This window comes from Macaca nemestrina, chromosome 6 (assembly GCF_043159975.1).
Source record: "Macaca nemestrina isolate mMacNem1 chromosome 6, mMacNem.hap1, whole genome shotgun sequence".
Classification (NCBI taxonomy): Eukaryota; Metazoa; Chordata; class Mammalia; order Primates; family Cercopithecidae; genus Macaca; species Macaca nemestrina.
In genome coordinates, this window is record NC_092130.1 from 140,346,214 (window position 1) to 140,363,516 (window position 17,303).

At 34.6% G+C, this 17,303-nt stretch overlaps 1 protein-coding gene across 3 annotated transcripts in view; it reads left to right on the top strand.

The window, feature by feature from the left end:
- Positions 1 to 15,846, top strand: part of LOC105487437 (protein kinase AMP-activated catalytic subunit alpha 1) — a 41,014-nt gene extending 25,168 nt beyond the window's left edge. For 2 of the 3 annotated variants that reach the window (XM_011750887.3, XM_011750888.3), the window contains 6 exons: positions 3,491 to 3,635; positions 6,200 to 6,287; positions 7,996 to 8,220; positions 10,446 to 10,932; positions 11,044 to 11,170; positions 12,662 to 15,846. In XM_011750887.3, coding sequence (XP_011749189.2) covers positions 3,491 to 3,635; positions 6,200 to 6,287; positions 7,996 to 8,220; positions 10,446 to 10,932; positions 11,044 to 11,170; positions 12,662 to 12,906 — 1,317 coding nt within the window. In that variant the 3' untranslated portion in view covers positions 12,907 to 15,846. Of the gene's footprint in view, positions 1 to 3,490; positions 3,636 to 6,199; positions 6,288 to 6,766; positions 6,837 to 7,995; positions 8,221 to 10,445; positions 10,933 to 11,043; positions 11,171 to 12,661 lie in introns of those variants that run through there. The other variant, XM_071098987.1, reaches the window with a different exon arrangement.
- Positions 15,847 to 17,303: the final 1,457 nt, after the last annotated feature.

The following is a 17,303-nucleotide window of genomic DNA, read 5'->3' on the forward strand; positions in this document are numbered from 1 at the left end:
TTTACTAGCATCAAAATGTCAGCAAGCAATTTTAAGAGGTCTATTTAATAACCAGTTCCCTTAGTCATATATTTGTTTAGAATCATAAACTGTTTAGAACTAGAAAGGATCTTCAAGATTATCTCCTTAGCCTGTTTATACAGATGTGGATACTGAGCCTCATGGCTTACATGTTTGCTTACAGTAATGTGATTTATTAATAACAGAATTGGCTTGAGCCCCAGAACTCATAATCCTCAGACTTATGCTTCCAGAGTATACAAACACTTTGTATATGTATCTTAATCCTTACAAAATATATTATTACTTAAAGATCTAGGCCTTGCTAGTCAATTCTAGCCACATTTAAATTGCATTCATGTTTTGGTTTCAGAAATCTGATGTACCTAGAGTAGTAAAAACAGGCTCCATGAAGGAGGTAGGAATTAAGATACAAAGAATTTAGAGGTGGCAGGAATTTTACAGGACATTTTGAACACTACCTTAAGTTACAGATACAAAAACTCAACACTGCCCTCTGCCCATACTTTTTCTCATACCCAGGTTATGTGGTATGCAAAAGCCCCTTTGTGGGAGAGCTGTATCTAGCCCTGAAAAGAAAGCTTGTCTCACTCCCAATCTTAAGTTATTTACATTACTCATTAATTTGTTCTATATAGCATGTCTGTTTACTTTCAACAAAATCAAACTTATTAACAAAGTTAATTTTGATTTTCCTATTTCTTAATATGATTCATTTCTATTTCAGGTACTCCCCTTCTTTACTCCTGCTTCTCCTTACCAAAACAAACAAACAAACAAAAGTTCTGCCTGGAGAAATGGGAAACAGGCACAACTGATATATTTTTTTCTTATCTTTTCTGTTGTTTATTTCTTGGTTTTACCTTGTGGGTGTTTCTTCATTTTTACCAGTTGAATATTAAAATTTCAGCACCCATATTTTCTATTTCAAAAGTTTCTTATTTTCTGAAATTTTCATTTCTTTAGTCTGCTGTTATTTGCCTCACAGATGTAATAACCTAGTCTGAGGATGGCATTTTAAAACAAGTTTTCCTCCGTTCCATCTTGTTCTGTACCTTCTGTGCTCTCTGCTCCCCATTTTTTTCTGTTCATTTTATTCATTTTTGTCTTTGATGCATGGCCCTTTTTCAGACATTTGGTGATTCTTGGCTGTCCACTAAATATTTAAGAATGAGGTACTAAATGCCAGGCTTATGTGGGTGGAACTTATTGATTGCTGGCTTTTCCCATAGCTTGAATACGTAGGGACTTGTCTATTTTATTACTGTACACCAAATGTTAATAATAACAAATATGTTTTCTTGGATCAGATATTTGCTCTAGAAGAAACCTTCCCATTTCCTTAAAGGCCTTAGCTTAACTGCCAGTGCTGCAGGAGCTGAGTGGGGAAAAGAGATGCAAGTCTCACTAGTTAGTATGTTGACTTTCTCTTAGCCCCCATGTTTTCCTTAGGATGCCTTATCCCTGCCTTGGTGTCCTTGAGAGCAGAGCTGGTTCAGCCTTACTAGAGTAAATTATAGGTCTTATTTCCCAATATGGGTGAGTTTAAAAGCTTCTTTCTTCAAGCACTTGTCCTGTTTTCAGCTCATCTCTCACTTCTACCTTGAGCAGTTCCCTATGTTTCCAATTTCTGAGGCTTCCCAGGGCTTTGTGTGCAGACGTTTATTTTTTCCTGGTTTCTACCCCTGTAGGCTTAGGTTTCAGCTTTCTCTTGTAGGCTTAGTCTTTATTACTGTTCATCTGTTGTCCTCCTTGGTGACTCCTCTTGATTACTGCTGTCTCTTTTGTTCTTTTTGTCTTTATATACCTCTTTTATTGCTGATGTCATTTTAGTGATGTTTCAAGAGTTGGAGACAAAAGATTTAATCTGCTATGTTTAATTGGAAATGTATTTTGACTTTTCTAATCTTTCTTGATAGACATCCCTTTCTCCATCCTTTGTAATTGTACTTGTTATGAATACAGTATAATTTTCATTTTCGTAGCCTGCCTAGTTATTTTACTTTTTATATTTTGTTTAATCAAGTTTTCTCCTACTTTTTCATATTTGAACAGATACTCTTTTTTTCCTCCATGAACTTACAAATCTTCTAGAAATAAAAGTACTAGATTGCCAAAGGATTAATATTTTTCTAGAGGAACGGTATCTTATAATATTCTTTTTTCAAAATAAATTACTGATTTGTCTTTTCTCCCAGATTATCCATGCCCTTTAAGGTGTAAGTCTGGTTTTAGAATGCTAATTTGTGACCTGTGTTAGAGAATTGCATATTGGAGTCCTTCGCTTAGAGGATTTATAGCTTATTTATTAAATATGACTTCTTGGGAGCAGGCACATCCAAGTAATGATTGTCACTTATGTTGAAAAAAGTGATAAGAATATATAGATACATAGAGAAGTTTAAAAAAAATACTTCAGGCTGCATGCAGTGGCACATGCCTGTAATCCTCAGCACTTGGGGATGTTGAGGCGGTAGATGGCCTCAGGAGTTCGAGACCAGCTTGGGCAACATGGCAAAGTCTTGTCTCTATCAGAAATACAAAAATTAGCGGGCTTGGTGGCATGCATCTGTGGTCCCAACTACTTAGGAGGCTGGGGTGGGAGGATTGCTGGATCCCAGGGAAGTGGAGGTTGCAGTGAGCCGTGATGGCACTACTGAACTCCAGCCTTGATAACAGAATGAGACTGGGTCTCAAAATATAAATTTAAAAACCCAAAACAAACAAAAACAAAAACAAAAAGGTAGTTGCTACATAAGATTTTTTTTTGCAGCAAGCATATTAAACATAAAATGCTATGATATTTTATTAAATGAATTAAGGTATTTCTTGTTAAAATATTTTATATTTTGGGACATATAGCAACATAGTTGCGTGCTGGTTTATGAATAGTGCTTAAATATTACTTCCTTATGGTCTAAAATAGTATCCCCCACCCCACTGTCACTCACTGTACCCATATTTTGCTTTGTTTTTCTTCAAAACAGTATCACTCCTTCAGACTGTATTTATTAGTCTATTTTCATCAACTAGATTAGGGCCTTTGTTTTATTCATTGCTGTGTAATGAATGTCTAAAACAATGTATAGCACATTGAAGGTATTTAGTAAATATTTGTTATAAGAATGAAAAATTAAACATTTCCAGCTTATAAAAGAAAATATGCCACATTTCAAGTAGATATTGAAATTATTTGAAATAACTCATGAGATATAGAGGAAGGCAAGCTGTTACAATGTAGTCATATGCAAATGATAATATTAGAAACTTGAGTTACTGATTTGGGTTCCAAGACCATCTTAGCATTTCTGTTTTGTGCTACAGGTATCTCCTCCTCCTGTCAAAAGTATCTCATAAGGTCATTTGGAAGATTTTCATGTATTTTGACAATTTTATATGTTGGAGAATTATATATAGGTCAATTTACTTTGGAAGACACACCTTTAAAATGCCTCTCTACTTTTCTTAGCTGGATGAAAAAGAAAGTCGACGTCTATTCCAACAGATCCTTTCTGGTGTGGATTATTGTCACAGGCATATGGTAGTCCATAGAGATTTGAAACCTGAAAATGTCCTGCTTGATGCACACATGAATGCAAAGATAGCCGATTTTGGTAAGGATAATTTTATAGTTTCTTACGTTCATTTCTAATGTTCTTATAGTTTCAATGAACCTATATAGAATTCTTCAGAAAACTGTAAAAGATGACATAAAATAATAGACTGAGTATGTCAAAGTATTCTATTTTGTCTATGAACATGCAAAAATAAGAAAAGCTAAGAAATCATCTTTTCTTAGGTTTAAATGCCTTTATTACTATTACTATTATTTTATAGAGACAGAGTTTCGCTTTGTTGCCCAGACTGGAGGGCAGTGACGTGATCATAGCTCAATGCAGCCCCAAACTGCTGGGCCAGGTGACTCTCCTGCCTCAGCCTCCTGAGTAGCTGGGACTGCAGGTCTGCACTACCATGCCAGGCTAACTTTTGTATTTTTGTAGAGACGGGTTCTCACTATGTTGTCCAGGCTTCTCTCGAACTCCTGGCCTCAAGTGATCCTCCTGCCACAGCTTCCCAAAGTATGGGGATTACAGGCATGCACCACTGCACCTGGCTCTTTAAATATCTTTAAAATTAAATTTTAAACAACTTAAGTTGGTAGTATTAGAGAGACTATTCAAAAAGAGAGTATTATTTGTGAAGAGAAGGTAGCAGCTTTATTTCCAGTATGTTCAAAAGAATCAAGTATGGAGAAGAAGGAAAGTGAGTGGGATGAAATTATTTAAAACTTTGAAAGCCAGAAGTGAACTATGTGAATTATAATTATTTAAAGTTATTTAAAACAATTTTTTAATTAAAAAAAATTATTTAAAAATTATTTTAAAATGTTTTAAATGATAGTAAATTATAATTTGTTTAAAGAACATTTTGATTGTTAAAAATGAATTTATTTTGACTGGGCATGATGGCTCACGCTTGTAATCCCAGCATTTTGGGAGGCCAAGGCGGGCGGATCACCTGAGGTCAGGAGTTTGAGACCAGCCTGGCCAACATGGTGAAACCCCGTTTCTACTAAAAATACAAAATTACCCAGTCATGGCGGTGCGCGCCTATAGTCCCAGCTACCTGGGAGGCTGAGGCAGAAGAACTGCTGGAACCCAGGAGGTGGAGGTTGCAGTGAGTCGAGAGTGTGCCACTGTACTCCAGCCTGGGCGACAGAGTGTGACATGGTCTCAAAAAAAAAAAAAAAAAAGTTTGTTTTTTCTGTATTTCCTATATAAATTGCCATTGACCTTACTAAACCTAAGTGAAAAAGGAATCTCTGCACTTCTTTTCTTTAGGTTGGTTTTAGTTCAAATCAGATAAATTTTTTTTGTTTGTTTTTTGTTTTGAGACAGAGTCTCACTCTGTCACCCAGGCTGGAGTGCAGTGGTATGATCTCTGCTCACTTCAGCCTCCGCCTTCCAGGCTCAAGTGATTCTCCCACCTTAGCCTCCCAAGTAGCTGGGACCACAGATGCGTGCCACCACACCCAGCTACATTTTTTTTTTTTTTTGTATTTTTGGTAGAGATGGGGCTTCATTATGTTGGCCAGGTGGACTCGAACTCCTGAGCCCAAGTCATCTGCCTGTCTTGGTCTCCCAAAGTGCTGGGATTACAGGTGTGAGCCACCATGTCTGGCCCAGAGAACATTCTTATAAATATTTTCCTTAGTTTTGACTACATCTATATATCTATATTTACACCTATATCTACTTAAATGTTTAGATATTAACTGAAAAATGCCAACCAAACCTGAGCTGGTTGTTTTGGTGTTTGTTTCTTTTTTCTTTTCTTTTTTTATTTTTTTTTTTTATTTTTTTTTTTTGAGACGGAGTCTCGCTCTGTCGCCCAGGCTGGAGTGCAGTGGCGCGATCTCGGCTCACTGCAAGCTCCGCCTCCCGGGTTCCCGCCATTCTCCTGCCTCAGCCTCCTGAGTAGCTGGGACTACAGGCGCCCGCCACCGCGCCCAGCTAATTTTTTGTATTTTTAGTAGAGACGGGGTTTCACTGTGGTCTCGATCTCCTGACCTTGTGATCCGCCCGCCTCGGCCTCCCAAAGTGCTGGGATTACAGGCTTGAGCCACCGCGCCCGGCCCTCTTTTCTTTTTTTAATAGTAATTGGCTTAATTATTTGAATTTCTTATTCCTCAGTTGATTATTTTTATAGGGTGCATTTTTGAGGGAGCAACGGTTTCTTTTTGGAGTAAAACTATGAGGGAATTTTGAAATTCAAAATTACTGGCTTTTTTTTTTTATTTTTTTAAAGAATCAGAACAGGATTAATAGGAACTTTGAATTTTAATCCTTCTATTCATCTGTTATAGATTATTTTCCCTAGTAATTTCTGTATTAATAAAACTTAAACATGCCAAGTTTTTTCTAATAAGCAAAATAACCAACAGCTTAATATTTGCATTAAATTCTAACAGTGCACTAACTTTAAATGTTGAAATAGATTACACATTTTAGGGCATAATGGCAGAATATTTGGCTACAATAGACCATAGGATTTTGTTGAAGCAAATAACAAAATGATGATTTGTCATTTTTAATGCAAACTCAATTTTACTGTTTAATGGGGTTTTAATTTTTGTCTTTGGGAAATCTTTTGAGTAGCTGATTTTGTGCACTTTCAGGTCTTTCAAACATGATGTCAGATGGTGAATTTTTAAGAACAAGTTGTGGCTCACCCAACTATGCTGCACCAGAAGTAATTTCAGGAAGGTAGTATTTGATACCCCACCACCCTCAATACATTTGAAATTGTCTTTTTATCCTAGATTCTGTCAGTCTATAGTGTCATAGTTAATTCTAATGAAAAGAAAGAAAAATAAGGCTTATTCTTAACCACATTTATATGTGAATGAGGGTTAAGGACTACAAGTCAACATTATATTAAAGTTGTTAGAAGAGAGTACATTAATTTTTTTCCCAGGTGGAAGAAATGGAAAGTTTAAAACCTAGGGTGTTTAAAAAGTAGGTAAGACACTGGAAACTTGAATAATGCAAACATATCTAGTAGTTAGAAAAGGATTACTATTTACTTAGAGGAAAAATTAAACATGTAATGTGTAGCTTTCATTTTTTACATAGATGGCATTTTGTAGTACCTTTATGTTTCATGATAAAATGTCTTGGGGAATTGGGCTGAAGTAATCTTTAAACTTCATTTATGTTGAATCTTTGTTCTTTAAACCTTTTAGAGACTGCAATATTATAAGAATTTTAACCTCTCAATTTACTAATTACCAGCATTGAGAACATGAAGATATTTGTATAGTGTCGCTTTTTGAATAGTTTGGAAAACAGGAGAATTTAATATTTTTAAGAGTAACCCTTTGTCCTTCACTATACTACTGAAATTGAAAACAGAAGCTGAAGTTTGCTAGTTTTGTAATGAACTTTTAATAACTTTTCATCCAAACCATGCTTATTTGTGTGAATGTTTCCCATCTTGATTAACTCAGAATGCAGAAATACTGTTTTCTTTCTGTTTTCATAAGCTTGTTGGCCTAGACTGCTCAAAGAAATGAGATCTGTGTAAAAACATGGCTATGAGTAAGGCAGGAGTACCTAATTTTAGATTTGTCAAGTTTCATCTTTTTTTAAATATTAATGTCAAAAATTCTTTTAAATATTTTTAAAAAATTGTGTTGTCTGTCTTAATTCTTTTAGGAATAAAACAATTCAGGACATGGAGACTGTGGAAAGTGTTATTTAAATTAAAAAAAAGTGTTATAACTGTGCATATATGCAATGGGCTGTTACTGAAATGTAGTTTTTCTAGTTTGGATAAGGTCTTTCTTCAAGCTCTTGGTGTATGAGAACTTTTACTTTCAAAATAATATTTATCGATCAGTTCAGCAATACATAACTTTAAAGAAATCCTTTTCCTGAATCCAAACTTTGAATGGGTGATCTAACTAGTCTGCGGTTAACTACAGTGCACTGCAAATGAGATTTAAAAAATCTGTGAACCAATTTGCCTGGCTTTCTTTCATAGCCTCAGGATCCTTTCACCTTGGTGTAAGGGGTCTTGCGTTATTGGGATTGTGGGTTCAGAGTCCATTACTAAAGAACATTCTCAGTTGATGAAATATCACTTAATCTCTCCTCTGTAACAAAAACCAATGGTTTTAAATTGAATAGTGATATGTTTGTTCAAGGTTTGGCCCTATTGTTAGATCCAATCAGGGCCATAGTAAATAGTAGAACAGAATTTTAGCCATGGTGTGTAATTTACAAAACTTCTTGACTTTTGTTTTCAAAGATAATACTAATGGAATTAACTTTATGTGTAACATGTAGTAGTGGCTATAAAAACCATATTCTGCTTATGAATTCTTTATGAAATATCCATATTTGAAATTTTTGATTAACTGATCCTTAGGTTAAAATGATTCCTTAATCCAATTGTTATTTCCTGTTACAGATTGTATGCAGGCCCAGAGGTAGATATATGGAGCAGTGGGGTTATTCTCTATGCTTTATTATGTGGAACCCTTCCATTTGATGATGACCATGTGCCAACTCTTTTTAAGAAGATATGTGATGGGATCTTCTATACCCCTCAATATTTAAATCCTTCTGTGATTAGCCTTTTGAAACATATGCTGCAGGTGGATCCCATGAAGAGGGCCACAATCAAAGATATCAGGTAATAAAGCAATTTGGAAGTTATCAGATCTAATAGTATCCATGATAAAAGTTATGTGAAAAAAAAAGTTGCAGAACAGAATATACAGTATAATCCTGTTTTTATGTGAAAAAATAGAGTGTAGAGACACATTCATTTTATTTTGTTATTAAAAATACATAGTAAACTGATTACCTTAGGGAAGTAAGAATAGTAAGAGGGAGGGCTTTCACTTTTTACTTACACATCTTTGTTTTGAAATGTTTACAGTGAACATTATATTACTTTTTAAATTAATAAAAAAGCTAATGAAAGGCTGGTGCGGTGGCTCACACTTGTACTTCCAGCACTTTGGGAGGCTGAGGGAAGATCATGTGAGCTCAAGAGTTTGAGACCAGCATGGGTAACATAGAGAGACTCCATATATATGTATATCTTTTATTTTTATTTATTTATTTATTTTTGAGACAAGGTCTTGCTCTGTCACCCAGGCTGGAGTGCAGTGTTGTGATCATAGCTCACTGTAGCCTGTAACTCCTGGGTCAAGTGATCCTCCCACTTTAGCCTCCCTAGTAGCTGAGAATATAGGCATCCACCATCACGCCTGGCTGCTTTTTGTTGTTGTTTTCTTTTGTTTTTTGTTTTTGTTTGGAGTGATAAGGTCTCGCTATTTTTGCCCAGGCTGGTCTTGAACTTCTGGCCTCAAGTGATCCTTGTGCCTTTCCCTCACAGTGTTGGGATTACAGGTGTGAGTCAGTATGCCTGGCGTTAGGATTAATACTTTTCAGTAGTAAATTTGTGGGTTGCTATTTGATTTCTTATCTCATGAATTATTGTATTTTTTTTTAATCCCAAGGAATGAGAAAATTTTAATTTAATTGACATATTTTTCCTGGTAGTATACATTGAATTACATGCAAAATTCTATTTGGTAGGTAAAAGTCAGTATTACCAGTTTCATCTGGTTCAACCTAATAGTTTAAATTAGACAAAAATGATGATGACAAATTTTCTTCTCAAATTTGGGTGAGCCATTTCTGATGAAGACTTAAACAATTTTACTGCAAGCTTTGTTTCTCCATTTTTTTTTTTTTACCCCCTATGGAAATTTTGGTCTCTTTTGGTCTTCTAATGGCTAGACTGCACATTTATCTGAGAGGGAAGAAAGAAATCAGATATGGATCTAGGAATAGTAAATACGAAAGCATTAGTGTAATGAAGAAGAAGGAAAGATTATATGTGGAACTTGAAGCTTGATTACTTTCCACTTACTACACATGTTTTAGACTAGCTAAAAAAGAGACCATCAATGGCAGGGCATGGTTTTATCACCAAAGGGAAAGGACAAATCATTCTCTAAAATTTATATTTTAAGATATCTAGGTAAGAAATGTTTTTGCTTGTGTTTTACCTATTTTTTTCCAATTAAAATGTAATACATGACAAAGACTTAGAAATCTAACACCAACAAAAATAGAGAAGAGAATAAAAATTATCTTTAATCCCATGACCCAGAAGATAACCATTGTTCTTTTTTTTTTTTTTTCTCCTCTGGATTTTATTTAGTTTTAGCAAAGTGTTTGACATAGTTCACGTCAAACATATTCTTAAATATATGAAGTTAGGGAATTAGAATAGGAAATCATTCAGGGTATGGCCTTTCCAGTCACATAGAACTGGGTTGTAATCCTGGTTCTGTCACTTACTGTCTTTGTGACCTTGAGCATGTTCATAGATTTTTTTTTTTTAACCTCAGTTCCTTCATTTAAAACAAAGAGATATTATCTTCATGTAATTGTTTCGATGATGAGGGGAGATAATGTATATGAAGTGTTTAGCATAAAACAGCATATAGTAAGTACTCAATAGTTGTCTACTATTTTTGTTGTTATATTATTTTCACTTAACATATCAAAAGAGTATTATAATGAAGCTACCTAATATGTTGTCTTTCTAAGCTGGAAATAAGCTGTTCTTTGTCATTGTCATTGTCATTTGTCCCATAACTTTTTCCCCCCATTGCTACATCAGTGCATTCTCTCTCTTAAAACTGGAGGGAGATTGGAGCATTTTCCTCAACATACACAATGAAGTGCGAGCTAGAAGAGGAAAATTTCAGTGCAAAAAGTGACAGTAATACAGTATGAGTATAAATATAAATTAGGTCATATTCTAAATTCCCCAAACTTACTTTCAGTCTCAGCTGTATTCAAAATCATTCTCCTGATCCTGCCTTTTTCTCTCAGGGAACATGAATGGTTTAAACAGGACCTTCCAAAGTATCTCTTTCCTGAGGATCCATCATATAGTTCAACCATGATTGACGATGAAGCCTTAAAAGAAGTATGTGAAAAGTTTGAGTGCTCAGAAGAGGAAGTTCTCAGCTGTCTTTATAACAGAAATCACCAGGATCCTTTGGCAGTTGCATACCATCTCATAATAGATAACAGGAGAATAATGAATGAAGCCAAAGATTTCTATTTGGCGACAAGCCCACCTGATTCTTTTCTTGATGATCATCACCTGTCTCGGCCCCATCCTGAAAGAGTACCATTCTTGGTTGCTGAAACACCAAGGGCACGCCATACCCTTGATGAATTAAATCCGCAGAAATCCAAACACCAAGGTGTAAGGAAAGCAAAATGGCATTTAGGAATTAGAAGTCAAAGTCGTCCAAATGATATTATGGCAGAAGTATGTAGAGCAATTAAACAATTGGATTATGAATGGAAGGTAAGAAAGAGATAACATTTTGATTATTAGCATATTTGGCAAACCCACAGTCTATAAAATGTTTTATAGAAGAATTACTTTTGACTTGGTTTTTGTTATACCATGTGCTAGGTTGTAAACCCATATTATTTGCGTGTACGAAGGAAGAATCCTGTGACAAGCACTTACTCCAAAATGAGTCTACAGTTATACCAGGTGGATAGTAGAACTTACCTACTGGATTTCCGTAGTATTGATGGTATGTACGTCACACAAAACAACATAGATTAGACATTGTTACTAACTTGATATTTTACTCTTTGATTCTTTTGAGGCTTCTTGACTTGTTCCTAGTAATTCAACTGCAAAGGAATAGAAAATGTGACTTCTTGTGCCTTTGCAATATTAACATTTATGAATCTTATTATTGTAGTCTTATAGCATATTGTCCTTTTAAGATTATCATCTTGTAAAATCCTTAAAGCCAGGTGAAGTCTGATCCTAAGGTGATAGTTTTCTGCTGCATTTGTTTTCTTGGTGTAGTTCATTTTGGTAAGATAAATGTTTTATTTAGAAATAAATATTGACTCTTCTGTAAGCTTTTATTTATTATTAAATAAATTTTCAGTTAAGAATGAAGTTACGGCATTTCTTCATTGGCCAATTCAGTTGCATTAAGCTACAGTGTTGAGCATAGGTGTGGTGGCTCATGCCTATAAACAGCCCAGCACTTTGGGAGGCTGAAGTGGGAGGATTGCTTGAGCCCAGGAATTTGAGACCAGCCTTAGCAACATAGTGACACTGTGTCTTTACAAAATATTAAAAAAACAATATATATAGTATCACCTTTGCTTATGGAAGGTTGCATAGAATTATTAGATGAGGTTCACCTATGAAATTTTTTCTTCTTTATAAACTAAAAGATAGTACACACATAGTAGCAGAAAGACACAGGTTTGAGGCATATGTTGGCCAAACCAGTTTGTCTGGTTATCTTGAGGTCTATATAGTATGTATCTGCTAACATATACTAATGCAGTCTGAAATCTGAAACACAGAATGTGTTTTATTTTTCTTGTATTTGGATCAAATTTGCAACCTTAGTTTTACTAGTACTGGGGTATACCAGTTGAATGCCCATTTTTGTTTTTGTATTGTGTTCCCAACCTTAGTTGTTCTTTGATTTTTATTCATTGGAATTGTTGCTCTTTTATGAAATACTAAATGAAATATGAAGGGAAAGTGGAAAGTAAAAAGCACTAAGCCGAGCATTGGGAGAGTTGGGTTCTAGACTTACCTTTTTGTTCATTTGTTACCTTGGGCAAGTCACTTCTCTGGTTTTCTTATCAATAAAGTGAGGGGTTGGATGAGATGGTTTCGAGTATACCTTCCAAATTTGAAGTGCATTGATTCTATGATTTTAGTATAGAGGGATTACATTTTATTGCTATAGAATAATATTTATTAATCCCTAGATTGTTGGTTTACTGGGCTCTTAACCTTGGATTGCAGCTGATGAGTAGCTATACTGTACCCAACTTTGATTAGCCATCTTGAGAATACATACTGAATGTAAAAAAGGTGAATAGTTTAATACAGGCTCATTGACTCTATTTTAGAAGGTATTTAGAATAAACGTGCTCTTGATAGCTGGCCAGCAGCCCCACTTAAAGAAGCAAATACAATACTGTTACAAAACTTTTTGGGAGAAGGTCATAGACTATAATAAATTGAAATTCTTTTTACCCAGATGAAATTACAGAAGCCAAATCAGGGACTGCTACTCCACAGAGATCGGGATCAGTTAGCAACTATCGATCTTGCCAAAGGAGTGATTCAGATGCTGAGGCTCAAGGAAAATCCTCAGAAGTTTCTCTTACCTCATCTGTGACCTCACTTGACTCTTCTCCTGTTGACCTAACTCCAAGACCTGGAAGTCACACAATAGAATTTTTTGAGATGTGTGCAAATCTAATTAAAATTCTTGCACAATAAACAGAAAACTTTGCTTATTTCTTTTGTAGCAATAAGCATGCATAATAAGTCATAGCCAAATGCTTCCATTTGTAATCAAGTTATACATAATTATAACTGAGGGCTGGCGTTTTGAAATGCAATTTGCACAGGGATTGGAACATGATTTATAGTTAAAAGCTAATATGCAGAAATGAATTAAGATCATTTTGTTGTTCATTGTGCAGTACGTATATAGCATAATATACACAGTGAATTATAGGTCTCTCAGGCTCACCTGATTTTTGGCTATTTTATATTTAGTGTACACAGGGCTTTGAAAATATTAATTTACATAAAGGCCTTCATATATTATTACATGTTATATATTTGCTTCATAAATTTATTCAATAAATATTTGCCTAGAATTCTCAAGACCTTTATAGGTGATTTTGTTTTCTGGGCTCCTTAACTTCTTAAATAGCTAGTATCTTCCAGCAGTACTAACAGTCTAGATAACTTCTTCCATATCCCTCCCTCTTTGTTTTTTTGAGACAGAGTCTCACTCTGTCACCCAGGCTGGAGTCTCCGCCTCCCGGGTTCAAGTGATTCTCCCGCCTCAGCTTCCTGAGTAGCTGGAACTACAGGCGCATGCCACCACACCCGGCTAATTTTTTGTATTTTTAGTAGAGACGGGGTTTCACTGTGTTGGCCAGGCTAGTCTCGAACTCCTGACCGCGTGATCCACCACCTTGGCCTCCCAAAGAGGTGGGATTACAGGTGTGAGCCACAGTGCCCGGCCTCCATATCCCCCTTTAAAAATTCTGTAGTGTATGGTAAGTCATATCAGATATCAGATCTAATTTAAATTTTATTTTAGCTTTACAAGTCCAAAAACACAGAATTTATATATTCAGATACTCTAGGACTAATTTTAATCTTAAAATATTCCCACTATATTCTGTACACAAAATGTTCTTTTTTTGTTACAAGAGCTGAGTTGCATATACTGTAAATAAATCATATTATTTTTGCCAATTTCACAAATTCCTCTGGCTCATCATGTCAGTCATTATTGAGTATATGCAAACATTGCTAGTTATTTGATTATGTATCTTTTAAGTTGATTCAGTGCATAGAAAGACTATCTCTTACAAACTTTAAGTGCTCTGATATGACTTCCCCCCCAAATTTTATTATGAACATTTTTAAAAACAGAAACATCGAAAACCTGTTCAGTAAGCACATGTATATCTACCACTTAGATTCAGCAGTTGTTAATGCTTTGTCATTTGTTTTCTCTATACCTATGTATAGATACAGCTAGTTATGCATATACATGCATATATGTGTGTGTGTGTATATGTATATGTGCTTTTTTTTCCTGAACCATTTGGATGTTACAGACATATCACCGTGAAAATACTTCAAGTATCTCCTACAGATAATGACATTCTCCTAAAAATCCATAATATCATTGTAAAATTAATAATTCCCCAATATCATCTAATCAAGCCATATTTAAATTTCTGAAGTTACCTCCAAATTTCTTTATAGCTGATTATTTCAAACCAGGATCCAATTAAACTTTACATATGACACTTGGTGATAACTCTTTAGTTGGATATAACATTATTATTATTTTGATAAAATGTGGAACAAAGCAATTCTATTAATAAGTGGTCACATTTGTTTTGGGCTTGAAGTACTTTTTAAAGATACTGGATTTTCCTAAGATTTCTGATTTACATTGATATTTTCTTTTTCTCATTCTTAATAATTGCATCACACAATAGATGTAAATGAAGATTTAGTCACCTCAGATAAAATTGGTATCATGTGTATGATAATATTGTATCATTTATATTTGCCTTATGTTAACTTTAAGAAATTGATTTTTTTGTATTAATCATTTTCCCATTGCAACAGAGCTATATTTTTTCTATTTTAAGAATCATATTTTAGGATTATTTTTGGCAAATACAGTGAGCACTTATGTAACCAGATGATAATGAACTCAGATGTCATGATAGCTTGCATAAATGGTGACTCTAGTAGATTTGACTTAAGCACTTCTAGAATCATGCACTGAATTCAAAAGAAAAATCTTGCTGCTTTTTATCCGGGGCTTGTTCTATTCAACTTCTAATTTGAAAGCTGTACAAAGTAATAGAAGTTCCATTTAAATACGAGTTCAAAACTGTATTTATAACTTGTTATGTAGCCCTCTCTGTAGGGGATTCTAATTTTACTTAGGGTCTCTAAATGCAGCATAATGTTCCTGATGTTAACAGAAGACTGTATTTTTAAAGATACAAATTTGTATATTGAATTAAGTAATGGCGCTATATAAGCTGTTGTGGGGAGGAGGGAAGAAAAGGAGGAACCAATTAAATAGGACCTTCTAAAAATTGTTAATTTTGTAAACTTTGCTTCTCTTATAAGTTATTGTGATTCAGTTTAGTTACTGCATTTTATTTTGAAAATATTTAAATATTGCACTTCTATAAATAGTATGATAAATGCACAGACAATTGCAGTAAATTCTTTTTTAAGCTAGGATATTTGAAATGACAACCTTTGGTTAAGTGTGTCAAGGTTGCACAGAATTTTCACAATTTTTTTGTTGTTTGCAAATTGTTACTAATATTAAAGAGGGAGGTAAGGGAGGCAATGCAAATGATTTTTAATCTTTTTTTATTATCTTTTTAGCAATTTATATTTTTTGTGACTTTATGCAACCATATTTTTACTTTGTCTTGACAACTGAAAGATGTATAAGGTTTTTTTTTTGCCAGAAATGTACTGTATACATAGTTTTAAATATAACAGATTTTACTGATGTGTAAAAATTTTGCCATTAAAATAACTGATTTCTCACTGAGAGGAACTTTTCTACCAGGTTGGGGCATATGGGAGCTTAATATATCATATCTAATTTAAAATAATTTCAGTGAAATAAACTCCATTGCTTTTACTTAACTTTTTCTTGAGATGCTTTTGTAGTTTTTCAGAGTTTTAGATGATTTTATACAAAATCCTCTGCCCAGCACTGCTCTTTTTGATGTTGTAGTGACACCATTCACATTGAATTACTGCTTGGTAGCCTGTGGCTATATGTGGGAACTCCATGCATCTGTGTTCTGACTGGCACCTTTGGAATGAAAGAAAAGTGTGTGCTGTCCAAATCTTTTTTCCCTTAATTCCTTCCCTCCTCTTCCCACCCATAATAGAAATTTTATTTCCACTGTGAGTTCTGACAAGAATGAAATTCCACATACAACGTAACTGTAAATTGTTGGTAGGGAGAAGTTAATATTTGTGGTTCATGTATATTTTGACCAGAGTATATTTAAGTATACAATTTCAACTTCCTTGATTTAGAAATATGATATAATAAAGAAAAACTTCATTTATAATCTGTTACAATGTACTTATGTTTTTTAACCTCTGGGAAAACTCAGTGGGAAAAAAAAAAAAGGCTAAGTATCTGTGCACCTTGCGGTGGCTCACACTTGTAATCCTAGCCCTCTGGGAGGCCGAGGTGGGTGGATCACCTGAGGTCAGGAGTTCAAGACCAGCCTGGTCAACATGGTGAAACCCCATCTCTACTAAAAACACAAAAATTAGCCAGTGTGGTGGCGGGCGCCTGTAGTCCCACCTACTTGGGAGGCTAAGGCACGAGAATCACTTGAACCTGGGAGGTGGAGGTTGCAATGGGCTGAGATCGTGCCACTGCACTACCAGTCTGGGTGACAGAGCGAGACTGTCTCAAAAAAACCCCACCAAAACAACAACAAAATGTACCTAGAAATATAAAATATAGTGCCTGACCACATTTAAGTTCTCAAACATTGTGATTTTTGTCTTGACTACATGAGTCTTGATTTCATCTAAAAACCAACCACTTGAACAAAACATTATGATAGATACAATAAAAGCCAAAGTAACTACCATTTATCAGTTGCTAACACTTGATTTGGTTATAGTCCTACTACTGTTAGAATTCAATTAGTATTAAATATTGTATCCACATGGCATTGTTAGGCAGGGGCTTGTGCTAGATTGTTGACACTCTGTTATCTTTAAAACAACAAAAGAAAACTGCTAAAGAGTGTTATGAATGTATGTAAGGTTTTTTTTAGGGAATGTATAAATTGCTATAGGTATTTACCTTGGCTGTACAAGAATTGTCCAAGAAATTCTTGTTTGAAAAATCAGAATTTTTGAAGTCTTATTGTAAATAAACTTCAATTTACTGTAAATGCCAATAAATTATGACTAAATTTAAAGGATTTTGGCAAGTGATCATGTCTTAAAAAGACAGCATAAGACATATATTAAATATGTTAGGTGAATCAAGATCATAGACCAGTCAGAGTTAGTAGAGAAGTGGTGAGTGAAGTATAAAAACTTAGTGGGAGCTACCCTTAAACATA